This window comes from Ceratotherium simum, chromosome 8 (genome assembly GCF_057802395.1).
Source record: "Ceratotherium simum simum isolate JZ-2026a chromosome 8, ASM5780239v1, whole genome shotgun sequence".
Classification (NCBI taxonomy): Eukaryota; Metazoa; Chordata; class Mammalia; order Perissodactyla; family Rhinocerotidae; genus Ceratotherium; species Ceratotherium simum.
The window spans coordinates 81487980-81511220 of record NC_141907.1 but is presented as its reverse complement, the minus strand read 5'-3'; the positions used below and the strand labels follow the sequence as shown (position 1 = coordinate 81511220).

General features: G+C 33.1%; 1 protein-coding gene across 5 annotated transcripts in view; it reads right to left on the bottom strand.

Moving 5' to 3' along the window:
- Window positions 1-23241, bottom strand: part of RAP1GDS1 (Rap1 GTPase-GDP dissociation stimulator 1) — a 164459-nt gene that overhangs the window by 42124 nt on the left and 99094 nt on the right. For 4 of the 5 annotated variants that reach the window (XM_087434622.1, XM_087434623.1, XM_087434621.1 and 1 more), the window contains 2 exons: window positions 18103-18249; window positions 4752-4880 (listed from right to left, as the gene is read on the bottom strand). In XM_087434622.1, coding sequence (XP_087290748.1) covers window positions 4752-4880; window positions 18103-18249 — 276 coding nt within the window. The remainder of the gene's footprint in view (window positions 1-4751; window positions 4881-18102; window positions 18250-23241) is intronic. The other variant, XM_087434624.1, reaches the window with a different exon arrangement.

Here is a 23241-nt window from a genome sequence, read left to right as displayed (position 1 = left end):
TAAGTAAATGAATACAAGAGTTAGGTTCTAGTCTCCAGTTCCTGGTAAATCTCTTGTCAACATAAAAAATACTGCAAATTCAAACTTAGAAAGGAGAAACACAAATCTTAATATGGCTTAATACAGTTTCGATTCACTCTACTGTTACACTGCTTTTGGCACACGCACCAGATCTATGCCAAAATGATGAAAATCCACTTCAAGACTCGTAAGTACGATTCTTTAGTGCCTAAAAAGGAATAGGGGTGAAGCGTCTTTCTCAATAAGCTACCTAAACCCTCAGAGATCATATTCTACAAATGTCAGCACACCTCACCCTAAAAGGAGGTTAGTTTGATTTAAATAGGGATGATTTAACTCCTGAACATTGTTAGTTGCTCCTCTGCTTCAGAAAATTCTTCGAATGGAACGAATTTCAGAAACATAAAATCATAGGTGAGGCAGATAGACATCATCACTTATCTAGTTATGTGCTCTTACTCTTTTTTAAAAATAATAGTGTTAGCACTCTTTTTTCCAATCCATATTCTATTACTCCAAGCACTTACTAAACTGAAACCAAAATTACTGCCGCTAAGTAATTCAGGCCACCTGCCAGCACAAGGAAACAAGGCTCTATGATTACTACGGGAATTAAAGAACAAAATCTGTACTTATTCTGCAGGTGGATACAGAGAAAAGACAGCATGAAATATGATTTGGACATTATATTTGAATTAAATGCCATGGATCCTTAACAGCCCTTTAGCAAGAAGCTTCATTTTCTAAGGGTTTATTCTTACCAAAATTATACATAAGTTAGTTAGTCCTAATACTTATATTACCAGCAGAATCCAGTCCTCCTCCCTCATTTCTCCTTCCTCAGAAGCAAACACGTAAAGCTCTTTTAGCTAATTTATGGATATTTACCTCCATATTTTTAAATGACACATTTGTTTTGCCACTTTTTAATTTTTTAGTGTTAGGTATTTTTGACTGACTCTCCACTATGAAAGATGAGCTTAGTTTCTTTTTCTCTTGTCTCCACCACACCCTCCATCTTCTTAGTGTAGGTACACTGTAATTTTGGTTGTATCAATAATTAGTGTTTCAAATATACTATTTCATTTTCCGTGGAATTATTCGTCCTCATTTGTTTAGTTTTCTATGCACTTATTAATTCAACTGCAAGATTGCCACGAGTTGCCTAATCTTCTCTTAATAAGCTTATTCCTTTTAGGTATTCCATCAATTTCATCTCCTATAAGAAGTTCCCCAACCTCGACTCCAAGAGCCTTCTGACTCACTCCAATCTGGACTGGTTGCTCTTTGAAAATAGACCATTTGTGGCTCTCATGTCACCAGACTACTAGGAATTCCTGTTTTCCTGTTAGATCTCTTGTTTCCTGATTTCTATATAGTCTTCTTTCTTAATTTAAATCGCTTGTTTTGGCAGAACACATCTTCCAGTGGCTTCCAGAGGAAAGGTATGTAGGATAGCAATTTTCTGAGACTTTCATGTTTGATTGTAACTTCACACTTGATTGGTAGTTTGGGTATACAATTCTATATTGGAAATAATTTCCCTCAGATTTTTGAAGGCAATACTCCATTTTTCTCTGGCTGCCAGTGTTGTTGTGAGACATCGGATGTCCACTGACTCACAATCGTTTTTACGTAATTTTTTCTCTTTCTCTCTGGAAGTTTGTAAGATGTTCTCTTTGTCCCCATTATTCTAAAATTTCACACTGATATGTTATGGTCTGGGTCTATTTTTATCCATTAGGCTAGGCATTTGACAGACCCTTCAATCTAGAAAATTATGTATTTTAGTTCTGTGATACTTAAGTTATTTGGCAACTTCCTCCTGTTTATCTCTTTCTAGAATTCTTGGTCTGATCCTCTAGCTATACTTTCTCTTCTATTTTCCACTTCCTTGTTTTTTGTTTCACTTCTGCAAATATTTCTCCAAACATTTTACTGTCTTTCATTTTAGCTATTGTGTTTTTAATGTTCAAGCTTTTTTATTGTTCCTTTTCTTTAAAAATAGCATCTTGTTATAGTTTTGTGCTTATAGTATTTTTTTCTCATTTATCTGAGGATATTAATTTTTTTCCCCATCCTGCATAGTTTCTATTTCCTCCAAGTTGCTTTTTCCTATTTCTTTATTTCATTATCTTCCACGTTAGAGGCTGTCCTCACCTCTCTGGTTGTCCGGCATTGATTAAGAATTGGGATTTCTGGGCCGGCCCTGTGGCTTGGTGGTTAAGTGCGCGCGCTGCGATGCTGGCGGCCCGGGTTCGGATCCCGGGTGCGCATCGAGGCACCACTTCTCCGTTCATCCTGAGGCCGAGTCCCACATGCAGCAACTAGAAAGGATGTGCAGCTACGACACACAACTATCCACTGGGGCTTTGGGGGGGAAAAATAAAATAAATAAAAAAAAATCTTTAAAAAAAAAAAAAAAAAAAAAAAAGAATTGGGATTTAAAAACTGATTAGGAGCTATGAGCATGACAGGTCTTGCTGACTGCCAAGATTCCCTGTAGGGTGGTCAGATGGCCCTTTTACAGGGAAACCACAATGTAAGTATCTTTAAGTCTGTGTTCTAAAGGACAAACGGACTAACAACATTGGGGTTCTCAGCATCAGGTATATCTACTTTCACTCAATCTGTTTTTGGAAAATTTTACTTATAAAAGATTTTGGAGCCAAATACAAAGATGGAAAATCCCATTCTACTTAAACCATAATGTTAAATAAGAATGCAAACTTTAAAATTGTATTCATGCTAAAATTGTGAATGTAGAAAAATTATGTGGGCACATAAACCAGGATTCAGAGAGAACAACAAAACAAAAAGGTGGAGCTGCATTTTCCTTTTCTGCCCCCAATTCTGAAATAGACTGCACTTGTTAAATTATTTTATCTCTTGCCTTTAAGCTATTATATGTCTTTAGTGAGCAAAACCACAGAATTCCTATTTAACATTTTTATTAAAAAACTTTGACAAAAAGTAACTCTAGCATTTAGTAATATGCCATATTCAGAAGTGTGTGATATGAACTTGATATTTACCTGTGTCAATAAAAATAATACTATGTAATTTGTTAACTCATGGGCAATAAAGCCAACATTGAAAAGAGAAAAAGTTTAAAGCCAACACTGAAAAAAGAAAAATAGAAAAAATCCTGGGGCATACATGTTCTATTTCAGTGTTGATGTATAACCTAGCTATTATGTGGGCATAAAAAACTCATGATATAAACTCTAGAAGTCTTAGTAAATAAAGAAATATTTTTCTTTTATCTTTTTTTCCTCCAAATGGGGTAAGGGCAGTAACAGCTTGGAAGAGAGTATAAAATTGGGTTGAACTAAATTGGGTATATATCCATATTTTAATATAGCTCAGGGAGTCGAGGTTGATCTGAGGTGGTCTACGCAATCTCCAAAACAAATCCAGATACCTTAATGCAGGCAACTCATACTAAATGGCATTTATGTTTCTGTTACAAAGATTACGACATTATCAGGGATTATATAACATGATTTCTGTTTTATTTCTACAAACTATAATAAACACAAGCTCCAAATTCTATTTTAATAATGGAAAATATTAACTTGTGAAACAGTAAATGAATGTTCTTTCATTCCTGGTCTTACTTCAATGGTGGAAATAATAGTAACAGTATTAAAAAGAAGAAAAGCAAAGGAGGAGATGAGACAAGAAACATTCACAAATACCAGGAGATGATCTAGTGAATAAGAATGACTTTTCAAAACTAACTCGATAAATAATCCCTATTCCCGTAACTTGAAGTCAAAGCAAAAGTAAAGTACTGAAATCAAGGTTTTAATGTACATAAGGACATGAGCTTTCAGTCAGAAAATCTAAGGTTAGAGTCCTGGTGCTTCTGTTTATTTATTTATAAAATGGGGATAATTAATAGAATTGATTTATTTATTTGTTGTAGCTATTATACTTAGCTATGACAAAACATCATTTGGTTTCACTGCCCTCATAATAAATAATTTATTATGAACACGGTCGTGGGGTAGATTTAGCCCAAGTGTTGTAACTTTCTATCAAGAATCACAGGAAAGAAGGAGAGAAAGATGAAAGGGTACTATACATGATATAGAGAAAAATAAAACAGGGAAGAGAGATGGGCTACTGGGGTCATCAATCTTCTTCTCTGTTATGTCTGGGCTATGTTTCCAGCATCAGTCTGTTTCTGTCTACCTTCTGATTCTCAAGGATTTCGCATATTTTTTTCTAATGCTGTTATAAATACATTCTTATGAAAAAGTCCTCTATCATTTTTAGGCATTTTGTAAAAAGAGGTGGAAGAACCTTGGTCTGTTAGATTCCTTTTTACTTGATAACCAAATAATTTATATAAAATGTAATAAATTATGAAGTCTTTTATTTTTTCCCTAGAAATATGATATTTGATTTTCAGACCATCCCTCATGTAAGAATACTAAAGTCAAGTGGAGATCATTTTAAATATTCAACTCTATTAAATAATATATAAGTGTAAACTTTAAATCTGAATACATGAAACAATTAGGGAAGCAAAGTAGCTCAAATGATAAATAATACAATTATAAGATATAATTGGATCTACTTTAATACTGAAGCAAACATCTACAATGCTTCAAAAAAAACAAACCTGAAAATGCATTTCCAGGTTATTAACATCTAAAGGAAAATTTATTTTAAGTACATTAATAAGTTAATTACATTTGTGGTTCATGAATAGGACTTACCAAGCTCTGCTAAATTGCCAAATGCAACAAGACACATTTCTGTAAGAGCTGCATTTTGGCAGTGGATACCCAGTAATTTCACTAAGGTAGGAATAACACCCATATTGATAAGCTGAGCTTGAAGGGAATCTGTAAAAAAAACAAACAAACAAAAAAAGTGTTTATGTATCAAATGGATATTACTAAGAAGAAAACACCTCTTATTCTTCCTATTAAAAATTCAATACTATTTTAACTACAGTAAAGCAAGACTAAGTCCATTCATATAACTGTCTTGAAAATTTTTAAGACATTTAATTCAGAAGAGTTGAGGTTTGAATCTTTTCAATCATCAAGAAATTTAGAAATGAAAATAATTCAAATAATATGTCAAATCATTAGTGTTCTTAAAAAAATAGGGTCTTATACCTTTACAGAGCAGGCTTTAAAGATGTATAAACAATTAAACATTAGCATTGGTTTTTAAGTGAGAAGGTAAGACAAAGTAACATTTGCATTACAGAAAATCAGAGTACATGAAAAGCACTAAGAAAAAAAAGCAAGTTTAATAAAGACCAAGAGAGAAGACAAAAATCTTAGAACCCTTTAAAAACAGTTGCTCCATAATAAAGAGTTTAAAGTATATAATACACAAAGATTATTCTTTGATTATCTGCAGCAGTGTTCTTCGATGACTGCTAGAAAGGAAAGTAGTTTTCACAAGGAAAAAATGAGTTACTTAAAATATTTTTCTTTTCAAAGTTTTATTTAATAACAGTGACAATCATCTTGGTAAAGAAAGGAAAATTTGGCTTGAGAGGTGAAGAGAATGAAGTCAATACGGCTTTGTCATCATTGTTTGCCTTCATTTTCTAAGAAACTACTTGGTTTTAAGGTATTTCATATGCCTTGGATTTCCACAACGGCTCTTCATGAACAATAATCAAATACCTGTAGCAAAGTTGAAGGTAAATAAATCAAAATGAAAACCAAAAGTACTGCCTCTTAGAATAAGCTAAGAAGAAAGACATGAACACTCACATGCCTATGCAAACACTATCACTGTAATAACTGGTTCAGCCATAGAAAGAGGAATGCTTTCAAAAAAATTTTTTTTCTTTTTAAAAACTTATATGCCATTTCAAGCTAATAATTTTCTCTAAATTCTTTTAAGTTACCTATCGCAAATCTAAAGATAAAAATCTGTTTCTTACAAAACACATTCTCCTCATAGCACGCTTCCCTTGACAGAGTTTGCCTACTAATCTCTCTATCACTCTTCAGAGTTCTTAAACTATAGATAAGGGGTTGGTCAGGTGATTATCAAAAAAGAACAGAAAGACAGGGTTGAGCTGTCTCATGTGCCAGTGGAATACTTGCCTGGTGGTCTTTGTAGTTAATTTTTCCTGCTTTTAGAGTGAAGTATGAAGAGACAGCCAATTGAGCCTACCGGCCCTGAAAACTGATGCGTGGGTAATTACAAACATTATCTGGTTCAGTTGTGGGGGCCCATCTATACTAGAAAGGGGCCTATTACCAAAACAGAATAGAAAATAGGCCTGAGCAAAAGGGAAGTTTACATTTAGAGTTCAAATAGTCTAAAACAATTTCAAATTTTGCAATGAAATTATGAAGTCTGTTCTAAAAGGAGATAGAAATAAAATATAAAAAAAGGATATATTCAACTAAATGACTTGTTTTTATGCTTTTGACGTTTTTTTTCCTACACAATTCAGCAATTAATGAATGATTCATAATACTTATCTTATAGACAAATACTTATGCTATAGAGTATAGTATTATACCTATGTATTATATTGCCAGAATCTTGTATTATGGTTATAGTATTTGTAATGATCATGCACCAAGAAGCTTTCCAAGTTAGAAATTATTTTGATTACTTACCAGTACACAGAGTTCCTTATTACTGGATCACCTCTGCAGATCCTTGTTCTTTAGCAGTCTTTTAAACTTTCATTTATTTATTTATTCATTTTGACTACCTCTTCAAATACTGCAGAGCTGTTGAATCACTAAATTTCAGGTACGTAAGCGTGAGCACTAGCGCATGCATTGAGTGTGAGTCAAACTCCACTATATGTCTGCATATATGTAAGCATCACACACCCCCTCAGTACTGTTGGTACAAACTATAAAAATCCAACAGTCCAGGGACATCAGAGGAATAACAGATTTTATGGAGATAACTCAACAGGAGAATGCCACTTAGAAGATGATCTTCATGCTCTTCTAATGTGGCATCTCTACCACTTTCTTGGACCACTTGTACAATATTATGAATTTTGGTTCCAGGGAAAAGAGGGACAAAAAGTTAAGGAATGTTGCAGAGTTTCATACAATCCTTGGCATACAAATTGAAGCAGTAATATTTGAAATTGTGGTAGACCAGGAGAAAAAGTAGCATAGCCTAATGGTGTGAATTGCCATAATTCATGAAAATCACGCTGCATCATGAAAATGTTTTTAAGCTATCCAGGAGCCAAAGTGTGTACTCACATACAACACACATACCACACACAAGAGAAAAATATATAGTCATCCATGGGACAGACTCATTTTGGACCACATGGGCGCTTTCTTTTACATCCACTTCTATGATGCTAACTAAAACAAAAATTATACTCAAATAACTCTAAAGTCTGTTCATACCAATTACAGCCAAGTCATTCTCGTTGGATAATGAAGGCCCAGGAGAGGAAAAAGACTTTACTCAAACAGATTGATACAAATTTTCATTTCAAGATAAACAGGCATCTTAGAACATGGTTCTCAAAGTGGGGTCCCCAAAACCTTTTCAGAGGATCATAAAGTCAAAACTACTTTCAGAAAAATACCAAGATTTTATTTGCCTTTTTCACTGTATTGACATTTGCACTGATGGTGCAAAAACAATGGTGGGTAAAATTGCTGGGCTTTAGTATGAACCCAGTCAGTGGCACCAAACTGTATTAGTAGTCATTATCTTCTTCACCATCATACACACAGTAAAATGCAATTCTTCTCAGCAATTTTGTTAATTTTGAAAGTTATTTTTCATAAAAATGTTAACATAATGGGTTTTTATTATTTTAAAATGCGATACTAAGTAATTTAAAAAATTGTCTCCATTTTAATTTCTAGTACAGTAAATACTGATAGATATAACTATATATAGGCAAACATTCTTTGAGGTCTTCAGTAATATTTAAACATCTAAAAGAGTCCTGAGACCAAAAGTTTAAGAACCACTGCCAAAGGATTACCTAATTTTTATAGGAAATGGGAAAAAAAACATGGAGACGAGATTCTGAAATTCAATGACGTGCTTGGCAGATGTGATAAAAGGAAAAAAAATAATAAAAATTGAAAGCTTGGTAGGAATCCTCGATTTTGGTGCTCAGATATTTTGAGCAAAATTACATTAATTAAGCACCTGAACATCTCATTCTGCTTATCTGAGTAGAAACCCTCATAAGCCTAGGAGAATATTCCATGATTGGGCCTGTTTGCCTATTTCAGTTACAACTTAGTATGCTATCAATAAATAGGTCTTTTTGTGGGGGTTAAGTAGGGGTCTTGTTTGTGTGGCATAAATTAGTATTAATTCTTATCGCTGAAAGCAAATGATTACATTTAATCACTTTTTCTTATTGCCTAAAAAAAGCTTGTGAATGGACTTCAAAGGACAGCAGCTGACACGTGCTATATCACGAATGGTATCTGGAGTATGACTTTTAAAACAAAAACTAACTGGAAGAAATTCTTAGAACCAGAAATAGTTCACATTCTCTAGATACATTTGAGAGTAAGTGAAACAATGCAAGACTGAGACTTTTTGCATCCTTCAATGAATACCAGCAATTCCAAGGGAATGTTTATCAGCTCAACAAACACAATTCACAAAAATGCAACCCAGGCCCATACATAGCAAACACTTATGTGTGAAAGACAGTCTTTAGACAGCACAATATCATAAATGTCTGAAGACTTTTCAATATTGCTCCTGACACACATCACAGACAAATACTGACCAAGATACAGAATTACAAAATTACATAATATCAAGATGACACAGCCCTACATGATCTATGGGGAGGAAGAGGAAGAAAGGCACTGAGGGGGTGCAATACAGATGCATATACAAAGAAATATAAGGCAATCAACGCATGCGCTGGTGTGAACACTTACCTACCTACATTTGAATTTCAATGGTTCCAAGTTCTTCAGGTCACACTCATGGAAACTCCAAAGAATGGAGATCTGGAGAGAAGATCTCAAGTTGAAGAACCTTTTTCCCCCTGAGTTTTAAGTTTAATGTTTAAAACATTGGTATAGATAGATTATAGGTCCAGAAAAGTATGCCAAGAATTTCAGTAACTAAATTGAAGTTATGCTGATCAATTACTAAAAAGAATAAGTTTCTTAAGAAAATTATAACACGTTTATCTTACTCCTAAGAAAATACCCTTATAGACAATGTTATAAATTTATTAAGCTTATTGGTAAACAGGAGTTAACGATGAAACTGTGTCAAAATAAGACACATTCACAATTCAAAATACAGTCTCTACATTAGTATGTATATATGGTATGTATATTCATAGTATAAAGAGTCCAATATTCCTATTTATAGACTTGTATAAAAACCCTATCTACAGTCAAATGAATTATATAGACTTGAAACAATAAAAAACAAGCAAATGTAAATCTTGAGAAGTTCTAATAAAAATTGTATAAAAACCATTTGGCCATAACAAAGACCAAAGAAAACTGCCCTTGACCAATGGTACATCTACATTTCCAAAAATGGATATAAAAATTAAAAATTAGAAATGACATATCTGTGAAGTAGAACTTGTGAGTTTAAGCAAGTTGTAGCTGTATTATAATACCAAAATGTTTACTAACTGACTTAAATACAATTACCAAGAGGATGACTTGTGGCTAAAACCTTTATACATACACATGTGCAGGTACAAGTAAGGACTTCCTTTTCAGTTACTTATTACTCAGTATCTTTTTGTTGATTGATCAGGAAAGTGGAGAACTTTTATTCCAGACCTAGTGTTGAGCATATAAAACTAAAAATATTGACGTGTTTAAAATTAACTTCAAATCAATTATTTTAAAAGCCCTCTTTACACAAAACATGCATTAACTGTTTTGCACCCAGATTACCCCTATAATTTAAGTCCCAGGTTATACATTTCAATGACAAATAGAAATTTCAAAGGAAAAAAAAAATCAAGATTCATTAGTATTGACAATACTAGAGGTTTAAAACAATATTCATTTACACATTTCTTGCTTTCTAAAAGTTAACAATAAAAAATGGTAAAGAGAATTCAAAAGTTTTTTTCTAGGTTCTGAAAATAAGTATGTCTACAAAGCAAAATTTCCCTTTTGTAAAAGTTCTAGAGATAAATGACAAAAGTTACATGAATGAGTATAATGTAAAACAACAGCAACAACAAAAAACTCCAAAGCAAAAATTACGAGAAAGGAAAAATGTTTTATTATTTATAAGAGGCCTACTCATTTACTGTTCTCAATCCAATGACATCTAGAGTGATTATATCTTAATCTAGTAGATAATTTTCTTCCCTAGACTCACTCCAGGTTAAATTATTTCCCACAGATCAACTCTTGTTGTAATGAATACTGCCACAAAGGAAATTTCTACAGATATGTCTACTCTTATTAAAGAAAACTCTCTATTTTCATCTCAAAAAGAAATTGGTCTTTTAAAGGTTAAAACTGTTTTGTTTTGTTTTTAGAAGAGGACTACTTCCAGTTGTTGCTTAAATAGCTCTTACTGGGACAAATAAATCCAGTCTCTGCTCTCATATGGCATTGCTGGAAGGCCACATCTACAGTAAGTATAAAATTAAGCCTAAATTTTTGTATGGCAAATTAAGATAAATGCCAGGTTAACTTACATCACAACATGTATATCTTACAAACAAATGTGTTTAAAAACATAAAAATTCTTTGTTTTACAAAAGGATTTACTGGCTTTAAAAAAAACCCCAATATTACGCGTTACTCTAGAACATTACTAGAACACTTTAAAACTACATAAAAGTTATTTGCAACACACAAACTGTATTAACAAGATACATCTACATAACCAAAAGATTTTTGATTTCTAGCCAATACCCATTTTTTAAGCAATATTTAATTTAAAATTTTTTCAGTAAATAAAATATAGGCAGTTTGGTGTTAACTGAATTTTACTTGTAGTTAGAAAACAGGATTACAAATTTTTATGCAAGTTAATTTACATATGATACTTTTCTGCCTTGAGTTTCTCTCTGAATGGATACTTTGAGCAGTCTAAATTAAAGATGCACCAGTATTTGGCCAAAAGCAGTAGTCATCTCTGGCTTTAGCCTCAGCTCTTGGAAGGCCAAACACCTGAATGCTTCCTTCAATGTCATTTCTTTTTTTTTTTTTTTTTAAAGATTTTATTTATTTTATTTTTTCCCCCCAAAGCCCCAGTGGATAGTTGTGTGTCGTAGCTGCACATCCTTCTAGTTGCTGTATCTGGGACTCGGCCTCAGGATGAACGGAGAAGTGGTGCCTCGATGCGCACCCGGGATCCGAACCCGGGCCGCCAGCATCGCAGCGCGCGCACTTAACCGCCAAGCCACAGGGCCGGCCCTCAATGGCATTTCTGGCACCTACAAACTTGTGCATGGTCAATAATCACATGCTTGATACCATCATATTTCAACTAGTGTAGGAACACCAATAATAAAAACAAGGCCTGGTCTTTCAGTTTTACTGTTACTATCTAAATATTCATTTTCAAATATAGGTAAGCATTCCATGCACAGAAAAAATACCCCTTTGTGCTTCATATGTTGAAATTCTATCAGTCAGTTGAAGGTAAATGTATATTTACATTGCAATATTAAAATATGGCAATAACTAATGATGGTAAAAATTATACAAATGTAAAAATTAAATCAAGGCAGAATAATAGAGATTAAATTATCTATTCTCTTTAGAACTCATAACATAAAATAAAATAAATGTTAGGAGCTGTTTTTAATTTTTAGTTATTTAATTCCATTCAGGCCATGAGTATTTTAAGAAAAAGTCCAATTTGGGAATTCTTTACATCTTGTGACACTGAGTTAAAATCAGAAAGCCAACTCTGCCACCTCAAATTTTCACTATAAGGAAAACCTCTAAAACAATATTCAATAACATCTATGATTAATCATCTTCAATCCAGACACAGAGTAAAGAAAGAAAGAAAAACATGTTAGAGAATGAAGAACCCAAACATATTGTTAGCCCACTGCCCTCAGTTAAAACTGGGATCTATTTAGTATCATAATGCTAAATGCACTAGTAGCATGATCGTAGGAACAATCTAGAAACTGACAATGCTAAGAAAGTATTATTTCTGTAATATAAGGCCAAACTCTAAATCATTAACAAAAAAATAATAATTTCATTTTTTTTGTGATAAAATTTCAGATTCAGAAGTTCATTCTATAAGGGTCAAAGCTGAATATTAATACCAATTCTTCACCATATGGAATTAAACCAAAACGTGCATTTGGTACATCTTTACTAAAAACCAAATTCTTAGCCTGTCTGTCAAATAATAGCATTATTATAGTAATTGTTTAGGAGGATTATGAAAAGCTAACCTAGCTAATTGGTCAAATTTAATAGGCAGAATTTGCAGGAGCCACAAGAACAAGTAACTGCTCTGTCCTTCAGTAAAACAATTTGTTTAAAATGACATTTGCAGCAGAACTTGATGAATGCAACCTGCTTCAGTAAACTGACTAGAAAGTTCTGTTGGACAAACAGTAAAAATTCCGAAATCTTTTTACAAAGAGAATAACACCAAATAAAGAATTCTAACATTTTTTTTAAAAAGCCTAAAATCTTAGCTGTACAATAAAAGTTTTTAACACACTTTAACACACTAGAGTACTTTAATTTGACAAACTGCACTTCAAAAGATGTGAACTTAAAACTCTCTCTCTCATGCCTTTATAAACAGAGAAAAAAATGAACAGAAAATACACTGAAAATAGTATATTGGAAAATTAATGTAATTAAGAAAAACAAGGATAACAAATTGCAAAGATAAAATTTTATATTTTAAATATTGTGTTTTTTCCCCTTAAAGTGAGGCAGAAAGCTTGTAGTATTTAGGAAATATATGGAGTTAATTAGCTTGTACCCATAGTAGATAAATTTTGGAAATAGTTCCTCACTCACGCAAAGCAAATCATTTTCTAAACATCTAATATCTAGAAAGTGTTCTTTCTTACCTGTAATAAAGTAATACCAAAACATAAGGATAAACAAGTAGCTCAGGCCAAAGGGCTTTTTAGTTTTTAATCAGTATTACTCCTTATTAATTTCTATTCTTCCTATTTTAAGCATAAAGAAAAATCAAGTAAGCCAAGTTATTGGACTGAGTTCATTAGGGAAATGAATAGTATGATTAGAATTGTGAAATTGTTGCTATTGGTTGAAATGAAAGTAGCAGCTAAAATAATCACATATTAAGTGATCTTTAAACTAGAGTAGAGAAAATACTTTACAGGCCTATTTTAAACAACTGAATTTAAGTAGTGCCAGGCTTAATACTTCAATTTAATTGTTATGCATGAGTTGCATTTCCTAAATTGCACAGATGGCTCCCTTCAACCACAGTTCAGTTATCTTAAGTTCATGCAGCAAATAAATGTGAGAATTATCATGAGGGTATCCCAGAGAGATTTCCACAAAAAAAAAAAATTAATCTTTCAATAACAGGGTGTTATTAACATATTAGAGAAAAATCAGCTCTATTTGTAAAAATCATATATATACATATATTATATATGATATATATATACACATATACATATATATAATATATATATTGTATAGGTCACATGAAAAAGCCAGTAAAGAATGTGTTTATTATGTTAGTCCTTTTAGAAGGAAACTAATTTTTCCTTTTTTTGATGGCATGTTTATTTCCTCTGTTTTTCTTTCTTATGGCATAGCTCACGTACAAGTAACTTTAGTCTTTAATGCTTATCATCATTAATAATTTTCTTTAGAGTTATAATAGACCCTTCTCTGTATTTTGTATCTCTTGCATAAATGTATTGAGAAAAAAATTAAACTCAATTAATTACAGAGTTTTCCAAGAGATATTTATTGATTAACCATGGTTACTCATAATAAAATAAAAATGGTGACCACCAATAGATTCCTCAACAAGGTGTTAAATTATTCTAGAGCTCTGCTTTAGGTTACTGGTTTGTTTCTACTCAAATTGCAATTAACTTTCAAGTGTACATACACAGATGCATCGTTTGTGGATCACCTATGGTCAATTTTTAACCACAGATCCAGTACTGTTACTCTCAGCATGTTTTCAATGCCACTTTCTGCTACTGGCATGTATGTGAATAGGGAATATCAACTAATACAGTGGGCAAGAGTTTATAATGCTTCTAACTTATTTAATGAAGAAAATGCATTCCAATAACATATTTTTCTTTCAAGTATTGATTTTGTTAATAAAAAATTTTAGACAATACTAAGTATCCAGAAAAGTCAATCAACAAATATTTTCCAAACTTTTACTATATGCTAAAATGGTGTTATATTTGAAAGCAGCTGTATAGCTGAACAAAATTTGCAGTCTTCACTGCAATGTTTTGGCATTGAGTAACCAAAGCTAGGAAGAAAGATATCCAAGAAACTAATGAGATAAAAATATCTAGAATCATAGATTTGAGTTCCTTGTTTATAGAATAACTAAAACTTTAAAGTTGTAACTAGATGAACAAAATATAGGAAGTTCACTACATTCCCTCAAATTGAGTGTCAAATCGTCAACATGCTTTCTCTAACCACACCTGTCAAATACTCATATTATTTTGGAGGGTCACAGAATTGAAGAGTGCTTTTTCGCCATGTGGAAAACAAGTATTTTTTCCCCAAAAGGATGAATTCTATTTAAATATGATTTTATTTATACAATATTATCGATACAACTTTTCTAAGAAATTATAACTTTTCCTGTTCAGATATTCCACACTTACCTGAGTATAAAAAGATTTAATTGCTTCACTAATGGGGAAACAAAAGAATATACCCTTCTCATAGCTTAAAAGTGTACAATCTTGAGCTGGTTCAAAAGTTTTAAAACTCACGAACCTTGAGTTTTATACAGTTTTATCAAAGCATACAAAAATACCTTTACTAAGTATTTTCACAATATATCTGACTTGCATGTGTTTAGGAAACTTGTTTTATTCCCTATTCAATGAATTTAAAAATTGGATGTGTTCAGAGCTGTCCACTATATGGAAAGGAATCAAGATATCCTAAGTCTCAGTCTCGTGTCAATCCACTTTTACGACTAATAAACAATTTGAAAATGTTCTTGTCAGAGAAACTATGTTGGTGGGTCTTTGTGACCATTTTCAATACTTTCTTACCTCTATACTTAAAAATTTTATCTATGGAGCTAAAGAATAACTCCCTAACTATGATAAGGCTTAAGTTATCAGATCCAAGGATAGAGTTAATTCTTCTGCTACGGTAACAAGCAGGCATTTATCATTCAACTATTCTACTCAGGAACAAGCGGAGGCATGTGTACCGAAATTCAATAGTAAATACACATAAAAAGGAGCTTCATTTATCAGTGCTAATAAAAAGTGCCTCCTGAGTTTCAAAAAGTTCTATTGTTTTTTTGTCTCAGTGACTCATCTAGGTGGACAGGAACAATACCAAATGACCTGAAGTTAGGCAAGAAGACCTAATATTTAAGCTGGAAAGTCTTTAAACACATATTTTAAAGAAAAGAGTAAGTAAATAACTGACACAACAACAAAGATGCTTAAGAATTATGCAAAACAAAAAAAGTATAATTTAAGCGAAAGAGCCTTACAGAGAAAAAGAATCACTTCACAACTATGATCCTCATGACAGACAAATGTAAAAGGAAGCAGAGGAAAGAAGACAGTTACAAGTTTGGCATTTGTTCCTTTAAAATACTAAAGATAACTTTACTTCTGTTTTATCTAATAAGTTTTGAAAGCTGCATTCAAATTGCAGCTTTTAGTATAATGGAACAAAAACACCACTGCTCCAATAACGTCTTGAGAAAAGTTAATAAAGCTTTCCTAAGTATCTAAGTTATTTCTTGGGAATACCTGCACACCAGGAAAAAACCTATCCTTACAACAGAAATACATCACACATTTAGACCGTGCACTCTGCATGTTGTTAATCATTACCTTCTCGGTACACCTCTCTACATACTGTGATATCCTATTATAGGGACTCAATCACAATGTCCTTTGGAGTAGAATTAGTGATGGTTTTGAAGACCATGTGACCATTTGATATGCTTTTGTACAGATTTTTGAACAATAGCTTCCTCAAAGAACAAACTAGTCTAGCTGCATAACAAGACTAATTCTTTTATATCCAAAGCTGTTATAATAAAAGTTATCTTTCTAAACCATTGTCCCACTTAGCACTTGGCCCACTTTCTCAGGTGTCCAAGCCTAAATGAAGTTGAAGAGAAAGGAAGCAACATGAACAACTGGCCAATGATTTCTTAATGCAATTCAGATAGATAATGTGTATTATGGCCCAAAACTAGCTGTTCATTTTGTAGATTACTCAGACTCTGCCGTTTCTGTTTCTCCTGTTCATATTTAGGACATTTTCTCTTCAAAAACGATTCCACCAGAGGGCAAGAAAAATAGAGGTAATTGACCCTATAAAGACTACCATTATAAAGACTACCATTTATTACTAGCTCGAGTTTAACAGGCAAGCCATTTGATGAATAAAAACCTTTTATTTATTATTATTATGGATAATTTTAATTCAGAGGTTTAAATCTGGTATCCCTTGGATAGGATGGGGCCTGAGGACACATTCTATTTAGCTTGTACAGTGCTAAAAATGCAAATGTAACCCAACATTTAAAAATCAGATGTCACATGAAAAGCTAGATTTTCAGCTTCCCCCCACCCCCAAATGAAAAGATCTGGCAGTATTTGGCCAAATTGCCATACAGAAACAACTTGCTAGAGGAGAGTAAAGTCATGAGTCACTTAACGATGGGGACATGCTCTGAGAAATGTGTTGTTAGGCAATTTTGTAATTGTGCAAACATCATCGAGTGTATTTACACAAACCTATATGGTATAGCCTACTACACAGCTAGGCTATACGGTACTAATCTTACGGGACCACCATCATATATGTGGTCTGTCATTGGCTGAAACGTTGTTACGTGGTGCATGATTGTAGTGGCTCTCCCCTTTCAATGGGACAAGGGCTCTTCAATTTGCCAGTCCCCACCATTTGCTGTTGTCACAAACACCAAGGCCAAATGCCAGTAGCCACCTGTCATCAACGTTTATCTTTTCTTCATTTAATTATTGAGAATAGTTCTTTGGACCCATGACTACCAAAAGTGAAAAAACGAAAAATATGCCTAAAGGGCCATGTGTTTCCAGAACACAAGAACATGAAAGTAAAGAATAATACTACATGTTCAATATGCAAATAAAATGTCTCTGTCAAAGACTACAACTTAAAATGCCGTTATGAAACAAACCACAGAAAGACCTTATTTGTGTTATGTTCTAGGAACCTACCAGAATTTGAGTGTTTGATCCATGCAGTAATTCATATAAGATGACAAATAAATGAAATTTTTGTGACATTTAAAAGTATAGTGAAGCCTTCATATCACTGCTTTTAGGTTCATTTAATTAACAACCATATGCTAGCTGAAAATCGCTGACGTGTCATTTGGTGCTAGGTTCTAAGAACGTTTCACAGAGAAAAGAAACTTCCGTTTACAAGTATTTATCAAAATTCTAAAATCAGATATCTGCCATTGCTTTGAACTTTATTTTTCTAAGGCCAGATTTTATTAAAAGATTTTTTTTATTCTTACAAGTAATCTAGTACCTAGATAAAATAATTTTACTTATGTAGACAGTGTTTATATTTTACAGCTACTGCTGGTATTAATATAAATAATAAAATAATAAAATAAGCTATTTTAATACTGTTTATTTTTAAAATGTTCAAAGCAAGAAATCTTAAACCATACCATTATGTTGTTTTTTTCTTTTTGGTATTAACATGAGCAACCCTTCAAAAACTAGTCCCATTTAGTAAATTAGACCATTTTGTATTTTTGAAACATTATAATTTAATGTTGGCTAATTATTAGTTTTATAATGCCACTTATGAATTCTTTGTTCATAATTTTTCTAAATATTTTTGGTTTGTACTATAGTAATGATGATTTTTAATTTTTCCCCCAGAGATAAAGCAAGTTTTCAGTTTTGTTTACCATTCTCATTGCTATAGTTCATCAGCATGCCACAAAAGACAGTCAAGAGCTTCTCATTGGCGGGATCTGTTATACTGCACAGTGACCTTAAATGATCAATTACAATCTGTGCACCACCTGCTTGGTCAACTGCACTTCTGCCCTCATCTGTAAAACAAAGAGTTAAATTAAAAATAAAAGAAAAAAGAAATGTACCTTACAATTTCAAATACAAAACATAACAGTGTTATTCCTTATTTAGTGAGTAAGTAGAAATAAATCTAAGCAGGGCGTTAAATGTCTTTTTAGAAAAACAAAACAAATAAACATGGAAATGGGGATGGGATGGGAAAAAGAGACAATAACTTTTTAAGAGAAAAAAGATTATTCTCAATGACATCATAGAGGAGCTTAAACTTCTCTGTGTCCTAGGAGTTTATGACCATGACATGTAATTTTCGCCTCCTCTGTCGCAAATGACAATTCTGTGTAAGAGAAAACAATAGGAACAAGTGATATTCCATTGGAATATTTTTTTTGTCAGCTTGGAAACCATTAACTATATCTTCCTATCAGTGGTTTTCAAAGTCAGCTATTATCAAAGAAAACTGTCTGTGGCACAGCATAATTCTGGATCATACTATGTAATTCCTAAATATTAGTATTAGAGTCTTTCTTTTTTTTTTTTGTTTTTAGATTTTATTTATTTATTTATCTTCCCCCCAAAGCTCCAGTAGATAGTTGTACGCCATAGCTGCACATCCTTCTAGTTGCTGTACGTGGGACACGGCCTCAGCATGGCCGGAGAAGAGGCACGTTGGTGCGCGCCCGGGATCCGAACCCGGGCCGCCAGCAGCGGAGCGCGCGCACTTAACCGCTAAGCCATGGGGCCGGCCTTAGTATTAGAGTCTTTTTAATGGCATTTTCTGTAGTCCATAAGCATGTTCTCTTTTTCATTTCTTGGTAGTTTGTATTTCATTTTTCCTTATTCTCTCCATTCTAGAGCACACCGATATACTCCAACATTACAACCAGTGGTCAAAAGATGGTCAAACATATCTTCTGTTATGTGTACATCTACCTTACGTAGAACAGATGTCATTTAACTGTTGAAACATATGAATAGCTTCAGAATACTTTCTAACTCTTAAAACATAGGAATGGAAAGAGATGAAAGAAAGAATATGTCTTTCTAAATCTGACTTCCTTATAATATATAGACTCCAGAACACTGCTTTCCAATAGAAATAAGAGGGCCACAGATGCAATTTAAATTTACTAGAAGCCACATTAAAAATGTAAAAAGAAACACGTGAAAAATTAATTTTAGTAATATATTTTATTCAATCCAATGTATCTAAAATATGATCATCCCAACATGCAATCAATACACAAATTATTAATGAAAAATTTTACATTCTCTTCTTTCTAATAAATCCTTGAAACTGGAGTGTATTTTACACTTACAATTACGTCAATTCAGACAAGCCACATTTGAACTGCTCAATAGCCAATCTGGCTGGTGGCTGCCATACTGGACAGTGTAGCTGTAGAAGCGTAACAGAAGGATCAATAAAAGGAATGGCTCACAAAGGAATGATAGCTATGAAGTTAGTAAATGAAAGATTTTCATTTTCCTAATTAAAGAACTGAAACTAAAGCCATATCTTTATAATCATTGCTGCTATATAAGTTGTATGTGTGTGAGAGAGAATATGAGAATGTGAATGAAAATCATCTGTTTGCTTTTCTTTATGTTTTAACCAATACAATATGGTTTAGCTTTGCTTGTTTTTTGACCTTTATTTAAATGGAATCATGTTGTATTTATCCTTTTGTGCCTACCTTCTGACAATCAACATTATGTCTGTGAAATTCACCTACTCTGTTACATGCTTCCTTGCTGTGTAATATTCATTGCATAAACACATCACAATTATTTGTCTATTCTTTTGCTATTACTTGGGTTGTTCCTAGGTTTGGACTGCTATTTATAATGCGTGGACAATATCGTTGGTTCATAGAGTCTGTATATCTTCCACTTTCTAGATAATGACACACAGGTTTCCAAAGCCAGTGTACACTCCCTCCAGTAGGGTGAGACAATTCCTGTTGCTTCATCTCTTCACTACCACTCGGGTATTATTCTATTTTTAAGTTTAGGCAATCTGATGGGTGAGGCTGAACCTATTCCAGGATATACAGGACAGGTCTTGACAGCCCACTTTTCTGTACATTCAATATGGCAGTTAATTTAGTCAAGAATATACAGCACGTACATGGGAAAAAAAAAAGTACCACAACAGTTCCAGTTAAGGAGGGAGGGAGAGAAAGAGAGAGATAAATGGATAGACAGATATTAGAATTTGAAAGAAAAAAATGGAAAGAGAGCCAAGTAGCTACCAGAAAGTGGACAGGCACAATCCTGGAACTTTTTAATATTCATGCTTATAGAAAAGCCTTATAATAACATCATCAAAGGAAATGTTTTTATCATTTCTATCATCATCAGCTTTCCAAAAAGAGAAGTTAGAAGGCTCAAATCTTTGAAAAGACTAAAAAGAAAAACTGGGGAGGCAGCATGGCACTGGAGGAAAAGCTCTGGCACACGAACCAGACTTAAGAAAATCTCAGCCCTACAACTTCCCAGCTGTGTGAACTTGGACACTTAGCTTCCTAAACTCTACGAATTTCCATTTCATCAGTTACAAAATGAGGATAATTCCTCTATCTCCTGAGAGTAGGGTAAGAATTAAATGAGATAAATGGAAGCCCTAATGCAGTCAGTGTCTGGAATGTAGTAAGAACTCAGTTATCAGTTCCCCTTCCCTTCTCATTCTAAATAAAAGTCACTTTTACTTCACTGGACTACAAATAAAATGAAAGGAGGTCCCAGAAGAAAAGCTCATCATGTAAAAGAAGTTCATAATCTTCAATAGCTAATTTTTTCTAAAATTAGTTTTTCAAAATATTTATTATTTTTACAATTTAAAAGTCTATAATTTTTATGCTACATTCTACTTTTGTGTTTAAACATCACTTTTTTCTTCTCAGAAATTCTCTGTATCAAAAGCAAATTTAAAATGTTTTTAACAAATTATGCCTGCATACATATTTGATATTAGTTTTTCTCCCCCCATCTAATTATCTGTACAATAACATGATCTTGGTTCTTTATGCATCCATCTGCTCATACTACTTATTTCCCACCAGAAGCAATAATCCTTTGTGACATAAGAATGGTTACTAAGGTGATGATTATGATGCAGCACCTCAGAAAATTATGACTATGTCAGAGAAATAAAGAGCAGGAGGTGATCAGACTAGTAAGAAACTTTCACCTAAATTTTGTTAAAAATTAATAATGAGAAACATGAGAAAAGTACGTGTGTGGAGACACTTTTGAATAAATTATCTTTCATATTTTCAAAGAAGTTTTAGCTAATAAAAAGAATTCACTTTTAACATTCTAAAGTGTCATGGATTTTTGCACTGCCTCACTCTCTGTTTTCTATAAAAGCATCTTGCATATAACGCCCAGCAAGTGTTAACTGATGATGCTGGCTCAGGCTGCACACATATACTACAGTAAGTGCTGGAGTGTTTGGCATAATCAAAGATAGTATAGAGCATAAAACTAGAGGCTTTTTAAGAGTACTGATGGCCAAATGAAGGCTAAGGCACTGAGCAGCTAGATACAAATGACTTTTATTGTAAATGTACTTTAGAGATAATATTATAAGTGAATTAAGAAGATAAATCATAAACCATTTTTCTTTTTTCTTATATTTTAACTCAGACTTTGCTTAAAGAAATTATGGTGATTAAATATCGGCATTTTGAAGAATGCTTGGGAAATGTGAATTCTAATCCAATTCCCTCATTAAGCACTAAAAAAACCTACATTGAAATACCTTTGCCATTCACCTCAGCAAGACTATTGTCTTACTCTTTCTTAGTAAGACTAAGCACTGTTTTACTATCAACTGAGAACCTATTTTTGAAGATTCATTTTTGAAAAGTTCTTTAGTACCTTTCCCAAAAAAATCTTTTTAGAGTATCTATGAACTTAACAAATATTAAGACCAATCTATGTTATATAACAGCTGTCCGAAATGCAGACTAAACAGGGAGAAGCTGATAGACAAAATCTACTTCACATATAATTGGTTAAGGCATAGTACAATAACATAATTTTCATATCCATATCAAAACTCATGGAGAGTCACAAATCGATTCATTGAGACCCATTCTGAGTGAGAAATTTCTAAAACTCCTAAAGAATGTGCTTTAAATAGTATTTAGAAGCACACCAAAGAATGAACAAATTACACAACTTGAACTTTGTAAAATTATAAGCCTTATGAGCATGGACAAGCCCTTAAACTGAGCTGCATAATCTTTTCACACATCCCTGTCACGTTACCCACAATGACCCATCCAAATAGTCACAACTTTCTAAAGTCCCTCCCTTTCCCAACTTCTGCATTCATAACAGAAACCAGCCTTTCAACTTCACAGAGAAAACAGATGACATCAGATACAATCTTCCTCACTTTTTCACCCTCTCCAGACGTAGGGTTATATGCATCCTTTCCCAATCACTTTCAGTGTCTCTTATTGTAATTTAAGTTCAGTTATAGCTAATTAAGAGTAAAGAAAAGAAAGTGAGAAGATTTATTTTCCACAGAAGGTAAGACTTTCCTCTTTAAGTTAAAAAAACTGTAGACATGTCATAAGCTAAGGTCTCTGAGGAGCTGAATGGAAAGAACATTTAATGATGAAATCCTAGGATTAGTCCTGGTTGTCAGAATGGGAATTAGAATTTCTTTGTTACATAAATTTTGAAATGTTAAGAATTTCAATCAGGTAAGGTAAAAGTTTTGTTTTTTTGCAGAGGAAGACTTGGCCCGGCTAACATCTGTCACCAATCTTCCTCTTTTTGCTTGAGGAAGATTAGCCCTGAACTAAGATCTGTTGCCATTCTTCCTTGATTTTGTATGTGGGTCGCCGTCACAGCATGGCCACTGCCTAGTGGTGTAGGTCCACACCCGGGAACCGAACCTGGGCCATTGAAGCTGAGTGAGCCAAACTTAACCACTAGGCCACCAGGCTGGCCCCAAGGTAAAAGTTTTTAATAATAGAAAAATTGTAATATCA